Source organism: Monodelphis domestica, chromosome 7 (genome assembly GCF_027887165.1).
Source record: "Monodelphis domestica isolate mMonDom1 chromosome 7, mMonDom1.pri, whole genome shotgun sequence".
In the NCBI taxonomy this organism is placed as follows: Eukaryota; Metazoa; Chordata; class Mammalia; order Didelphimorphia; family Didelphidae; genus Monodelphis; species Monodelphis domestica.
This window is the reverse complement of record NC_077233.1, coordinates 111,892,399-111,908,576: the sequence shown is the minus strand read 5'-3', so window position 1 is coordinate 111,908,576 and position 16,178 is coordinate 111,892,399. Positions and strand designations below refer to the sequence as shown.

Sequence of the window (16,178 nt, the reverse complement as noted above, 5' to 3'; positions counted from 1 at the left end):
AACAAGATGATCTCTTTCTCTCTCTGTCTCTCTGTCTCTCTCTCTGTCTCTCTGTCTCTGTCTCTCTCTCTCTTTCTCTCTCTCTCTCTCTCTCTCTCTCTCTCTCTCTCTCTCTCACACACACACACACACACACACACACACACACACACAAACACCCTGGAAAAACATATGAAGTGATGCAAAACCAAGACAATGTTGTACACAGTAACAACAATAATGTATGATCATCAGCTGAGAATGACTTAACTGTTATCAGCAAGGCAATGATCCAGAACAACTTCAAGACACTCATGAAAAATATAAATGGATATAAGCCTCACTATAAAGGAACAGATGGAATCTGAATGCAAATTGAAGCATGACATTCTTTCCTTTATTTCCTCCTGAATTTTTCTCTAGTGTAAGAAATATGTATCTTATTTTACAACATGGTGAGCATGGAAATATGTGTTATGTGATAAAATTTGTACAACCTAAATCATATTACCTGCCTTCTTGGTCAGGGGGAATGGATGAGAGGAAGAGAGAGAATATGGATTTTGAAATATCAGAAAATGAATATAAAGAAATTGTATTGATGTGGAACCTAGAAACATTTTTTTAAAGTACACAAATTATCTGTCTAGCCATTAATCAATTTTGACCAAATTGATTAAGTACTTGTATTTAATATAATTTTTCTTGAATATGGTGGGATATACTTCATCTGAGCACATTTCAGAAATAACTCTAGGTTCCTATCTTTGATGGTAACTATAGGCTTCAACTTTAGCAGGCTGATAGAAGTAGAATATATTTTCATAAGCCATGTGACCCCAGACATTGCCTAGAGATTAATCATATAGTTTCACATTTGAAGTCCTCAATTCCTTCCTAACCATCTATTTCATTTGTATAAACACCTAGTCCCAGCCATGAAGTCATGGTTGACACCTCTCTCATCATATTAATTAATTAATCTTGTTAATTAAGTTTGTAAGTGTCTTATGAATTATAATGATTTTGTATCCCTTGCACCTAACACAATGCCTGGCACATAGAAGATATTTAGTATTGTTAATTAATATATTGAGGATGTGTACTACTCAAGTATGTTGAGAATATCTAGTTTTATCTGCATTTAATATTACATATTTTATTCCCCTACAAGGGCCATCTCTTTGTGTTAATATACGCGATTATATTTTGGTATATGTTGCTGTGTTGTAATTTTCGGAAGATCTAATTTTTAAGTTTTTACTCTCAACTTTGCACAATTCCATTCCTTTTATTTTTAACCCATAACACTCAAAGACAGAAGAATAAGGTATAGGAAAATAGGATTAAATGACCTTCCAAGAGTCACACAGATAGGAAGTACACCACCTAGCTCTCCCACATTGTTTCTTTTGATATGTCTTGGTGATCATTTCCTTAGTTGTTCCTATCCTCTCCCCACTCAATTTAGGCTCATGAAATTTAAAGCTAAAAATTATTTTGGATTTCATTTAGTCAAACCCTCTAATTTTGTACATGAGGAAATCCAGGGACAGGAAAGGAACATGGCTCTCTCTAGAATACATGATTAACAAATACCAGGACCACATTTTGAATTAGACCTTCTGCCTTTAAATTCTCTGCTCTTTCCATTACATTATGATATATTTATTCCCTATTCCTTGAGTAGCCTGCACCCATTTTATTTGAGCACCTTCTCAGCTCTCTAAGAGAATGGGATCCTTTTGGTTTACATTCTTCGATTTGGCCCTGCAGTTCACCAGGCTGTTGTTTAAAGATGCTATGACAAGGACTCTTTGTTATAGCTGGCTAGAGGCAGAGATGGATGAATAGTCAACTCCTTAAGTAGATTTTACTTTAATTCAATATAGCCTCCTTTAGTGGGAAGAATCAAAAATAGGGGGTAGTCAAGGCAGTTAAGTTTAGTCCTTTAGAAGGAAAATTAAAAAATAACTCATTTTTATAAAGACTAAGTGAGAAGTTACTGATGGGCAGGTATATATTTCTCAGAAAGCTCAAAGAACAATACTAATTATTTAACTGGAAAAGTCTTAGAGATGTGATACTCTTGTCACAGAAGTTTAGTATTAAATGACTCCTATAAGATAGGACCCAATTGTTGATGCTATGGTAAATCCAAAGTTGAATGAGACATGGCCCCTCCCCTCCAGTGGCTTATATTCTAAAAAAGTAGTAAAAACAAGTAGTCTTTTAATACAAGCCATGTTCACAAGTATTGGTTGAAGTACCTTAAGCAAAGGTTATATATAAAGGTTATATAAGGGTTCAGAAGAGAGACACAAAAATTATATCTGACTGACATGATTAAGGAGTACATTAGGGTGGAAGAAACAATTGAGTTGGGTCTAAAATATGGGTTGAATTTCAACACTTAAAGCTTGGAAAGAGAATATTTCAGGCAGAGAGAATAGCATGAGCTAAGGTCTGATGACAGGAAAGTATGAATCATCTATGTGAAAAAACAGGAAGTACAGTCTATAGAATAGGTAATGAGTTATAAGAATTAAGAATGAGGGGGGTTGGGGGGAGGAAATGAAAATGATCTATGTCTTTAACGAATAATGCTTGGAAATGATCAAATAAAATATATTAAAAAAAATAAAGTGGTTCCATGACATAGACCAGAAAAAAAAAAGAATTAAGAATGAAAAGTGGGTGGGCCATATTGAGGACCTTGAATTATGGCAGCAAAAGGAATCTTCATTTTATCACTGAAAATTTTTGAGCCAGGGAAAAATCATCATCTGGAGGGGATAAAGGAAAAGAGGGAAGGGAGATTAGTCAGGAGACACCTTATAATATTAATAACTTCAAGGGGACAGAACGTGAAGGCACGGAATCCATACATCATAGATTTAGAATTGAACAGGACCTTAGAGGCCCTTGAATCCAACCCTTTAACTTTTTAAATGAGGAAACTGAGCCCCAGAATAATTTGCCCAGAATCACACAGTTAGTTAAGTATCTGAGATGGGATTTCACCCTAGATTTTCCAGCCAAGTCTTGTGCCCTATCCAATATACCATACTTCCTTGTCAGTTAGAAGGCATTCGACAGTTAAGGCATGAAATAATAATAATAATGATAAGAGACCCACAATGTTATTAACCATTTTGAAGCTAGGGTCATATTTAAGATTTGAACTGAAGATTATAGAGTATAATTTCTGAGCAAGACTTTTGAAGATATTTCAGAGATTTGGGAACTCTTTCTGGGACAAAGACAAAGAGAACCCATTGTTTAGTGACTCTGATCAATGGGTCACTCCCCTGGAAACCAGTTAAATGATTTTCTGGCAACTGTCATAAGAGCTACATAGAAATATTTGTGAGTATAACTGTTAATTGCTCTGTTTAGAGTTGAAATTAATATAGAATGTTGCATGCCACTCATAGGCACATTAAAACCAAAGGGCAGCTAGGGGCATAATAGATAGAATATCCAATTTGGAATCAGGAAAACCTCAATTCAAGAATAGCCTCAGGCTCTTACTTAGTTTTATAACTCTAAGAAAGTCATTAATTCTGTTTGCCTCAATTTCCTTACCTATAAAATGAGCTGGAAAAGGAAATGGCAAACCATTCCAGTATCTTTGCCAAGAAAACCCTAAATAGTGTCACAAAGCTTTACACACACACACACACACACACCCCGGAAAGGCTCAGCTAAATGGCTCATTGGATTGAGAGTCAGGCCTAGAGATGGGAGGTCCAAAGTTCCAATCTGACCTCACATACTTCCTAGCTGTGTAACCCTGGGCAAGTGTCACTTAACCCCCACTGACTAACCCTTACCCCCCTCTATTGCCTTGGAACCAATACACAGTATTAATTCTAAGACAGAAGGCAAGGGCTTTGAAAAAAAGAATCAGACACAACTGAACAACACATCTTTATAGGTTATGACTAATCCTTAATTGCATTATACTGTCATTTCAGGTATGTGGAGATCAAAGCCAAGGAGCTGTTTTTTTACGGGAATTTACACTGATTCGAAGAGAGAGCCTTCATGATGATTTCCTTTCTGATCTCCTGAATAGTCACAAAATTGAAGATGCGGTACTGTGCTTCCTCTATTTTATTCATAGAAATGTAGCCTCAAAAGAGCATTTTTATTTTGGCATTCAGGCCATGACTAAATCTCATAGTGATGATTTTCTAACTTGATACATCTGGGATGAGTTAAATGTTTATTTCAATGTGAAAACTGCTTTTTTTTTGGGGGGGGTCATTGAGGGGAGGGAAGATGTGTGCAAAAAAGATAACTCATGCTTTGCCAGGGTAAGAAGTATATGATATGGTAATAACTGATGAGAAAAAGAAAAGGTGTGGGCATAAATTCCATAATATTATTAATTTTGTATTTTTTTAGAACAACACTGTATTTGATCCTCTCTTGTTTTTATTTTTTTAAGTCTTTCTACTCTTGAATTCTAGTCATCTTAAATTTATGATATAATTGTTTTCCTGACAGTGAGATTATAGAGAAATGTGCATTAATATAAGTTTGGGAGAATATATTTCCCGGAAAACCTATCATGATGGCAAGAATAGAAATATTTCTTTACCTTTAGGGTTGCAACAGATTATGGTATATATTTTATTGTGAAAATTGTAGTCTGTCAACTGCTTAGCTGCTATTGATGTTTTTGCTTCAGTGATTGTGTTGTGAGGCACTTACAATGGAGTTTTAGAATTCAAGCTTAACAGTTATTTGGCCTTTGTGCTTTATAAATGATTGGATTATAGGAAAAAGTAATATCTAGGGAGAGTTGAATAACATGGGCACTTTAATCTCTTCCTACTCCATTCTTCCTTTTTCCCCTCCTAGATTTCATATAGAAAGTACACCACATGCCCAGTCTCCTCTTCCGAAAACCAAGCTAACCTAAATCAGTGTCTTTTGAGGTCACATTTCCTAGATGTCTAACAGTTCTTATTTCCCTCCCCCAATATTCTCTCCAAAGCATCCTTCCCAAAATTATGACCCCCATTTTACACTGGGCTTAACTAGGCTTAGAATTTATAATTATAGCTGAAAGGGGTATTGCTTTTTCAGGTTCAATGCATGCTTTGTATACATTAGTCCTTGATCCTCACAAGAAGTAAAGTGGGTGCTGCTCTTATCCCTGTTTTAAAGAAGAGGAAACTGAGGCTTTTCATGACTTTACTCATTATAATATGGCTAATAAGTGCCTGAGGTGAGAATTAAATATATGACTCTAAGTCCTAGCCTCTCCACAATATCTTAAGATAGTGAAAAACACAGACAGATATGGACCAGTGACACAGAGTATTGACAGACAGACACAGAGACAGAGAGAATGCTTTTGTGTTTTATATGATAGTTCCAGTTTGAATTCTTAAAAAAACACTTTTAGACCTTTTAATGATATTTTTTACTCATTATTTGAGATACAATATGCTTTCAAGATATTGTCCTGGGATTTATTGACCTCTCCTGCATATAGAATATTTTATATTAGACTTTTAAACTTTCACCCCATTTATTTTAGACAACTTGAATATGTGGACTAATTTATCAATTAATGAGAAGTATCAAGGCAGCCCTTTCCATTTCAATACTAATTCAACTTAATAATCTAGTCATTCTGATTCTATTCATTCCAACTGTCCATAGTATTTTTGTAGCAACCCAAAACATTTATGAACACAGGAAATCAGTTTATGTGAATTAATTCAAAGGTCAGTTGAAATGGTCAAAATTGTCTTTTAAAAGTAATATTCATTGTAACATGTATTGTTGGTCATTTGGTGAAATGAATATCACCTTTGAGATAATTCTTAAAGACATGTTCTCTTATATTAAATAAAAACTATTATTAGATGTGTAAACCTTAAAATTTCTCAGACTTATGAATGTTGGAAAATTTCCCCATTGGGGAATCTTCTACTTAAAAAAATTCCCTAGCAGATAGTGAGAATTCTACTTGAATGTGAAAACTCCTTGCCTTGGGAATATCCCTACTCCACCCTACTAAAGACTGCTTTAGGATAGAAAACTGCTTGCTAAACAATGAAAGTACTTTGATCCATGCTTATGGAAGGGACAGGAAGTTCTTTGAGTCATGACTGTTTTAGAATTGCTACAATGGGATACTGAGTACCTATAAAGGTGGGGCAACTTGTAAACTACTTAAACCTAAAAGGGTGATAACTTATTCAGAGGTTTTTTCTAATGAAATTTGTCGACACAGCAGCATTTTTTCCTGACTTACTAAAGAGATTAAAACTACTCAGCTGTGACTTCAAAATGGGCGGTCCTTTAGAAACATCTACAGTGATTGGTAGATGTAAGGACTTAGGGGAGGTGACAGAGGAAAGTTTGCCCTTAAAAATAAGAGCTTGGATCTCATTCAGAAATCTCGATTTCTGATTCGCATTCTGGATGATCTCATTCCGAGAGGCTCATTTCCTTGAGGACTGATGCTTGAGGGCTCTTTCCTTGGAGATAGATCTCTTTGAGGAGAAGTGCTCTTGGAGGAAATCTCATTCTGAAGGAGAGCTCCTTGAGGAGCTCCTCTGAGGTAGGAGCTCTGGAGGCTCTTGAGAGAGGCCCTTTGAAACAATCTCTGGCTGGAAGACTCTTTGAGGAAGGACGCTGGCCTGGTGTCACTAGTATCCTTGTTTAGTCAGACCTTGTAGTGAGTGTTAAAAAACTGACTGATTTCTCTTTTAAGACTCAGGTCTAGGCCATATTGGTGTGAGGCCCTTCATACTTATTCCTTTCTTACTCTCTCTCTCTTTCTTTGATTACTCATTGTATTGTTAATTAAAATCTCTATAAAACCCAATTGACTTGGGTATTTGAATAATTGGGAATATTTCCCTGGCGACCTCCTTATATTTGATTTTAAAACCCAAGACACTGTAGTGAAATATATTTCTGTGGTCAAATTTACTCACTCTCTCTTATATCTATCACAATTTATATCTTCAACTATTTTAATCACTACAGTTTAAGACCTCAACCATTTTAAATCTCACAGATGATTACATCTCTTTTTATGTATTCCCTAGTGTCTCAGGTCTGAATAGACTAGCCTAAGATGTTTCTTCTTATGTAAATTATTTTGAGGAATGATGAAGGGAAGGAACATGGTGTTTTGGACACTGTCTAATGGTGTGAGATCACTAGAGAAAACATATGTTGTGATCTATGCCTAACTAAATCTAATTTTTCCAATAATTTGTGTCTGATAATAGAATAACTTGAGATATTCAATAGGTTATTTAATGGTCAACAAAAGGAGGTTCACTTAGACATAGGCTATAAAGCATATTAAACAAAGGTACAATATACAACTAGGATAGATGAAGGGCCAATCTTCTTCATATTGAAATAAGTCTAGTCTGTAGGGCACAGTGGAATGATTTGCATTGAAAGGCCAAACTCCATATACTTGGGCTTTCTGTTTTTAGATGAACAGAAAGATACATTGATCTGGTCTGAGGCCCTCAGGGGGACATTAGCAATACAATTACTCCCATTCCCAAGATAATCAAGTACTAGGGATAGCAGCTTTGGCTTTCATAAAAAATAAAATTGCCTAAACTACAAATCCATCTGCTTTCATAAATGCATCTCCAAGAGGAGTTCTGGAGCCAACTTGAACAAGCTGGTAGAAACTTATTAAATAGTCACTGTGAGTATTTGTATTTAAAATCAGCAGTTCTACAAATCACAACTTTATTGATTGTTTCATTTTATTGTCTAGACTTAAAGTAATGGAAGAAATTTTAGTAAGACAGATTAAACATAAAAGTCTGTTATACATTCATTTTTCTCCAGAGAGCCTGTTGTTAATTAAATATTCTATTTCTCCTGTTAATGTGGACAATTTAAACTTTTCTAAATATTCATCCATTTTTACTGGCAGTTTTATGGGCATATAATTGGTCAAAATAATTCTTCAGTTGCTTTAATTTCATATTCATCGGGCATATTTACACTTCTAATTTTGGATACTGATGATCTGGTTTTCTTCATTCTTTTTTTGTAAACCAATAGTTTATCTATTTCGTTGTTTTTCATAAAACTGACTCATATTTTTGCTTATTAGTTATATTTTTTACTTTCTGTTTTGTTGACCTCTTTGATTTTCAGAATTTCTATTTTGGTGTTTAATTGATGATTTTTAATTTGTTTTTGGTCTACCCTTTTAAATTGCATCCCCAATTCATCGATCTGCTCTTTCTCTCTGCTTTTTAATTGATGTACATATTTAGAGATATAAATTTTCCTTTAAATTAATTTAAATACTTTGGCTACATCCCAGAAATTTTGGAATGTTGTCTCATTGTTGTTATTATTACTGATGAAATTATTGACTTTTCTATGTTTTGGTATTGATTCACTTATTCTTTAGGATTAGATAATTTAGTTTCTGATTCATTTTTACTCTGTACTTCTATGTCCCTTTATTGAGTACAGTTTTTATTGTATTTGGTTTAAAAAGAGTATATTTAATCATTCAGTGTTTTCTCCGCTTGTTATGGTTATGAGATTTTTATGCCCAAACAAATGGTCAATTTTTGTAACTATGTCTTGTACTGCTGAGAAAAACATGAACTCTTCTTTTCCTGTTTGTTTTCTCCAGAGATCTATGGTGTCTAACTTGTCTAAATTCTATTCATTTCTTTTAACTTCTTATTTATTTACTTTATAATTAGATTCATCTAGCTCTGAGAAGGGAAAGTTGAGATTCTTCCACTAGTCTAGAGCTACTGTGTATTTCCTCCTGTAATGCATTTAACTTTCCCTTTAAGAATTTGCATGCTCAGCTATTTGTCACATACATATAGGTTTAGCATTGATACAGCTTCACTATCTTTGGTACTTTTTAGCAAAATGTTTTTTTTTCTGCTTATCTCTTTTAATTAGATCAAGAAGTGAGTATAGGCAGTGGAGTTTTCAAACTACATCCAATCCTTTTCCCAGTAGTTGCATACAGGTCCCATCTAATTTCCTGACAAGTTGACTAATTCCTTCATAATCTCTAGTTTGAGAATTTCCCAAGCTTCTATTACTTCTGTCATCACCATCCAGTCCTACATTTGGTGTTGAATCCACATTAGTTCAGGACCAGCTCTTAGTCCATGGACCTTATTTTCCAATGTATGAGGTTGTCTTGGGCTAGAAAAATGCCTCATCCTGTTCTTTTGTTATCTCTACCATTGTAGAATTTGATTTGAAGCATTATTTTATTGATACATGGAGGGGAATTTTGGGAGAGTTTTTCTAAAGTGTATCCTCTACTTTACCATCTTAGCTTTGTCTCTAGAAAGCCAATTGTCAAACTTTATTAGCATATACCTAGGCCAGTGTCTCTAGTTTGGAACATAAAAGCTTACAATTATTCTTCCATTATAAATTATTTCCTGAGAACAAACATGGCAGACTCACATTTGTACCAATGTTGGGTCTTGTCTAATGTTGAGATGAAAAAAGAAATCATATCTGAAAATAATTTAAACAAAGATGCATGGTTGAAGGCGCAGCTGGGTAGTTCAGTGGATTGAGAGCAAAGCTTAGAGATAGGAAGTCTCAGGTTCAAATCTCACTTCAGACATTTCCTAGCTGTGTGACCCTGGGCAAGTCACTTACCCCTAATTGCCTAGCCCTTACCACTCTTCTGTCTTGGAGAAAATACACAGTATTGATTCCAAGACAGAAGGTAAGAGTTTAAAAAAATGCATGGATGTGAAATATTATTCAAAGTAATCAATTCTAGAATTCCTGGGACAGAGATGTTTTATAATGCAGAATCCCTAATCAATGAGGGTTTCTATTAACAAAGTAGCATATAACAATTTAACCAATACTTATTGACTGCTTAATATGGAGAATGATCATAGGATTATGCATTTAGATCTAAAATAACCTTAGAACAGCTAGTCCCAAACTCTCATTTTACTGATGAGGTAAAGAGAGTGACCCAAGAGAGGTAAAGTTGAGTGACCCAATATCACAAAGTTGTACTGAGTAAAAGAGCCAGGATTTGGAAGTAGGTCCACTGACATTAAATTCAATACTCTTTCCAACATTCCACATATTTAGTATAACAAAGATAATCTTGACCCTACCTACCTAGAAATCAAGATACATTACATTACATCATTCCTTCAGGTTTCTCTGATACTTGAAAGGGCATTAGGATATTTATCCAGGCTCTTTAAAAATAATTCCTGTTTTCACAAATGTAGGGTGATGATTCCCTTATACCTCAGTACCCTTTATATGACTCATCTTGGATTAACTATTACAAAAGAATATTTACTTCAGAAGGTATAATTATAAACATACAAACTTACTCCCGAATATTTGTGAGGTATCACCACCACCACTACTACCTCAGACTATGGGGAACTGAAAGGGATTAAGTTTCTAGTTTAGGTAAGTTTCTATAGAGCAATGACCTAGTTCCAAGCATAAAGCCCACTTTGAGCTCTAGTCTTGGATATCTTGGCTTCTCAGACATTCCTTGCAGGGCTGACTGGCTAAAACAACCTATCTTGAATCCTGTCTTCTAGGTCCCCATGGCCCTAACTGCTTAGGCCAGTAGGGTTTTACCACCAGCACCACCAGAGCACTTATCTTAGATCTGGGATAAAAAGGGAGCAGGATAAATCCTTCCCCTCCACTCCCAGTTTAGTTCATGTCACCCGAGTTGTAGATTACCTATGATCTTTGCCATGACAGCAGGAAAGAGTGAATAGGATTAGAGAGTATAGGAAAGAGGATGATTTTAAGTCTCACCAATTTTCAGAATGCAGCCTTTCTGGCTAAGCACCCAATCAAAGGAGGTTCCTTCATGTTAAGCAATCAGGGTATGGCTAGACAAGCATCCATACACATTTACTCTTGTTTGATATTTATTGTCTCAGTAATTAGGTAAAGGTGCTGTTTTGTTATTACTGTTGCTGATCCTCTTTCCAATCACAGTAACAATTTTGAATCAGAGGAGTTCTCTGTGGGGTCTTGGGAAGCATGACCACTTTCCATTCACTTGCTTTTCCAATGCCATACAAGTAGTTTCAAAACAGTCAGTGTTGCAGCATCATATACAATCCCACATGTAAAGATGAAAATCAAAATTATCCCCAAAGCATGGCAGATTCAACAAAGTAAGAAACATTTTATAGAAGTTATCAAATCATTCTGACTACTTAGCCTTGCATGGCCTTTCTCAACTCATATGTGTTTTGTGGATATTTCAATTTTACAAATGAGGAAATAGATACGGAGAATTTTTAAATGTCACATCACTAGCAAGTATTAGAGGTATGATTCAAACTTAGACCCTTTATGAGTCCCCAGATCAGTGTCCCTTCCTCTTTAAGAATATCAGGGACTACAATTAATAAAAAATATTCCTCATTAGAAACCAGATATTAAAAATGTTGGATTCATATATTTCTAACAAAGTATCCAGTACAACATACATATATTTAAAATAGTTTCATTATAAAAATAATGACCATCAAATAAAATCATATACAAAACTGTAAATTGTACACTCAATTTTCTTTAATAGCTATTTTTACATTTCTACATGATTTGTAAGTGATTTAAGTGATGGATTTGTGATCTCATCAATGTAGATATTCCATCTAACAGTACAGATCAATATACATCTATACCTTCTCCTCTTATATGAATATTTTCCATGTTCTTCTATAAATCTTCCACAATGGATTAACCAAATGTCCTGACACCCTTCCTCTAAATCTCTTGACATTATAACATTATACAGGTACCACTGGACCAAGTGAACTCTCAATTTCTTGGGCTAGGACCTAGTAGTGTTACTAGTAAATATTTAAAAATCAACTCTCACAAAATGTAAGCATGACATATTTTTAAGTTTGAAATTGTTTAAATCATTACCAATTATTATCTCAAGTCCATGCAATATAAAAACAAACAACAACAAAAAAGATATGATATGTAGCACTGACCAATTCCATATTGAAAATTTAACAAATAACTCTATTAAGCTGATAGAGGACCTGGCTGCAGCATATTTTTACCCAGATATAACTGCTTTTCTAGTTGTGGCTCTTTAAGGTAATCTTTTAATGTTTTTACATGCATAATTTATTGCCATGAATATGCTATAGCCAATACATTCCTCTTCTTTCTCCCCACTTTTACATTGCTCCTTTATTCTCAGAATTTTAGTTTTTGAAGCCTTGAGTATTCTCAATAATAGTACATAATATAACTTAAAATTTGTAAAGTTAGCTAAATATATAGGAGAAATAAATGCAAAAGGAAAACTGAAATACATAGGTTGGGATTATTCACATCTTATTAAAATTCATTTGAAGAGGAGAGGGAAAGGAATATTTATTCCCCACTGTATAGGGAATGTCTAATAATGTCCTCTAGCAAATGTGCATCAACAAATCTTATGGGCCTTATAAAGTATTAGGTTTTAAGGCCCATCTATCTATCTATCTATCTATCTATCTATCTATCTATCTATCTATCTATCTATCTATCTATCTAATCTATCTATGTGCCCAAATATATGCACATGTGGCGATGTATTTTTTTGGTATACTTTAGGATGTATTTTAAAAAGTACATCCTAAAAGGAATATTATATATGTGTATGTGTGTGTATTTGTTGGTAATTGTTGAGTTTTTTTCAGTCTGGTCTGACTTTTCATGATCCCTTCTTGGGTATTCTTGGCAGAGATACTGCAGTAGTTTGCCTTTTTCTTTTCCAGCTCATTTTACAAATGAGTAAATTCAGGCAAATATGGTTAAATGATTTGCCCAGGGTCACACAACTAGTAAGTTTCTGAGGTCAGATTTTAACTCAGAAAAATGAGTCTTATTGACTCCAGGCATGGCACTCTATCTACTGTTCCACCTAATTGTCCCACATATATGTACATATGCTATAGAACTATAGATTTGTATGTTTGTGGATGTGAGGAGACCTATTTGCAATTTTATTGGTATAGCAAACTACTGATAAGTAAAATCCTTCCAACAATTCACATCAATGACTTCTCTGGAACTTAGTTTTAGAGTTACCTGGAACACTGAGAGGCTAAGTGATTTTTCCCAAGTGAAGTTACAAAAGCATATGTGTCAGAGGCAGAATCTAGAACCTTTGTCTTCCTTTCCTAAGAAAGATTGTTTAACTATTGTTCTATGCTGTATCTCACATACATATTTGTGCTTGTGTTTATACTACATAGTTACTCTAAGGATGATATTAGAAATTAAGTCTTGTTATATTAGTTTATGTTATGTTAGTTTATGTTATTTATGTTAGAGACAAGTAGAGAAGCTAGATGAAGAAAGAATTGAAATTTGAAGCAGATTTGAGATAGAGTATCAGTTTCAAATGTTGACAGTGTGTGTGGGAGGGAATATGGTTTTTCTGTGGCATTTGGTCTCTGGGAGTGGCAGTTACACTCTCTTGGAGTGCAGGGAGTAGGTGACATCTTTTCTCTCTCTCCTCCTTGTCCGAGGTAGAAGGAAAGGAGGGGAAAACTTGAAAGAGCTAAGTTATTTTCCTTTTCCAACATGGAAAACACTAGTGATTATCTATTGCTGTTTCATAGATTTTTATATATGAGAAGACCAATGAAAGATCTGGTCTTTGGTTCTACTAAAGCTCAGAGTCCTATCTTGGTTCTTGCTGAGGCTCAGCCAGCTAGCTTTTGTTATTTTTATAACTTGGAGACAAAGTTAAGAATTATATACTTTGTTTAAGGATAATGGTGTTTAGTTTATTATAGAATAGTGAAAATTTGGGTTAGTCAGTTCAGGAAGGATCAGTGTCGCCTGTGGAAACAGGAAAAACAGTTCCTTTTGGAACTAGGGAGTTTTATTTGGGTGCAGTTAGAATCCCTTAGAGTCAGAAATCCTTTTTTATCCTTATATTGTCAAAAAATAGTTTATTTTTATATAACAAGAGTCTTCTTAGTGTCCTTGTGCCTGACTCTGAAGAGAAGTTCACTTATAAGTTTCACTTCGCTGATATAAACTGAAGATATTTTGTAAGTACAGCAAGCAGAGTATCAAAACAGTTTATAAATCAATAATCAATTCATTCACCTATTGCTTTTACACTACCTAATAGTAGTCATTTGCGTCTCTCTCTATATATATGTTACATTAAAATTATGCATAAACCTAATATACACTTATGGATATTTCTATACTCATAAAGAAAAATATGTACACATGTAAGCTTTAAGAAAATGAGAAAAATGATACCTTATTTGCTTCTCTATCTTTATCTGGTCCTTTTCCACTTTTAAATGGAATATATTTCATGACTCTTATTTTTTAAGATACACTTCAGTGCAATTGTGCTGTGTTATAGATGACTGTCTATTGCTTTTCTTCCTGAGGGAAAGAAAATTAGGATTTAAGTGCTAATACTTGACGGTCATCTATTAATGCTGAGTGTTTTAGGGAGAAAGTTTCCATATGGGAAAAGTTACAGGATATGCAGTGAATCAAGCCATCAACTTGAGAAAAGTAATCATAACTATGTCATGGCTATTTATTTTGATGTGCCATAAACATGACAAAATAATAATTGTTTTTTTAAACCCCAACTTGAACAATTCAGGATTCGATTATGTTAACAAAATTACCTCTCATTTCTCTCCCTATGAAGGAGAAACTAAATCATTATAATTGGGCAACTTGCAATAGAGTCCTGAATTTGGAGCTAGAAGAATCAATTTTGAATTTTTGACATGTCATTTACCCCATAACTTTGGGTAATTCACTTGTCTACTCTATTTCTTTACCTAAAAAAGGGCAGCTATATAAATTGTAACTACCTGGAATGTAGGTTATCTTATGAAGATAAAAATATAATAATGCTGGCAAATTAAATATGTGTGTGTGTGCATAATGAATAGCCACATAAATTTAAGCCATTTCTGTTATATGAAACAAACTCCATTCAAGAAACTATTATTGAACACCTCTTATATGTGAAACATTGTAGTAGCTAATGAAACAAAGAGAAAAAAATTTATTTCGGCCATGTTGGTTAAAAAGTAAATTTCTTCCTAGTAATTTTATTTTTATGTAGATATCTGTTATAACATTATATATATATAATATATATATTTCCAGGAAGTAAATATTCCATTGACTTAAGTTTAAAAGTTTTGATAAGGTCTTAGAGTACCAACATAGAATCATAGATCATAGGTTTAAAATTATAAGGGATCTTTGAAGGACCAAGTATAAACCTCTTATTTTATGAATGAGGAAACAGACCATAAAGATTAAGTGACTTGTTTACAGTCACACAACTACTGAGTTAGATGGAATTTGAACCTAGATCTCCCTGATTCCAAGTCTAATGCTTTATCCTTTAAAGTCTGACATTATTTAAAGTAGCTGGAACACATTCAAATATATGTAGTACTTTGCTATTTCTAGATATCATATAAGCTGCAAATTCCTATATCACTACCTATCCTATATCATATGATTTTACCACAAATTTGGGTACCATTCAAATTTTCCTCTGCCTTTTCTTTTGTCCTGAATATTGGCCACATTGACCAAAATAAGGTACCAGGGATCAGAATGTATTCTAGCTTAAAAATCCCTTCATTTGAATCCTTATTTTTTAAGGTTATACAGTATGAATCTGACAATTTGTAATACATACCCAACTTTATCTGAGAGAAGTAAGTTTTTAAAAATAAAAAAATTTAAAATTTAAATTTAAAAATTAAATAAAAATTTAAATTAAAAATTTTTTAATTACAAATTATCTCCTTCCCTCTCAACTAGATCCTATCCACTGAGAAGACAAGTAAATGAGATCAATTGTATATATATATTAAATCATTCAAAATATAGTTTCATATTAACCATATCACAAAAAAAAACAAGAAAAATAAAGACAGTGAAAATATATACTTTTTTGCATTTAGAATTCATAATATTTTTTTTTCTGGAGGAGGAATACATTTTTCATCATGAGTACTTTGGATTTATCTTGGATCCTATCAATACATAGCCAAGTCTTTCACAAATGGTCATCTTTAAAATATTGTTGTTATTGTACATGATGACCTCCTACTTCTCCTCATTTCATTTTGCATCAATTCACATTCTTACATGTTTTCTGT

General features: G+C 33.8%; 1 protein-coding gene across 2 annotated transcripts in view; it reads left to right on the top strand.

Moving 5' to 3' along the window:
- The window catches only part of ADAMTSL1 (ADAMTS like 1), a 1,092,747-nt gene that overhangs the window by 297,088 nt on the left and 779,481 nt on the right, over positions 1 to 16,178 (top strand). For both annotated transcript variants that reach the window (XM_056805329.1, XM_056805328.1), the window contains exon 2: positions 3,960 to 4,079. In XM_056805329.1, coding sequence (XP_056661307.1) covers positions 3,960 to 4,079 — 120 coding nt within the window. The remainder of the gene's footprint in view (positions 1 to 3,959; positions 4,080 to 16,178) is intronic.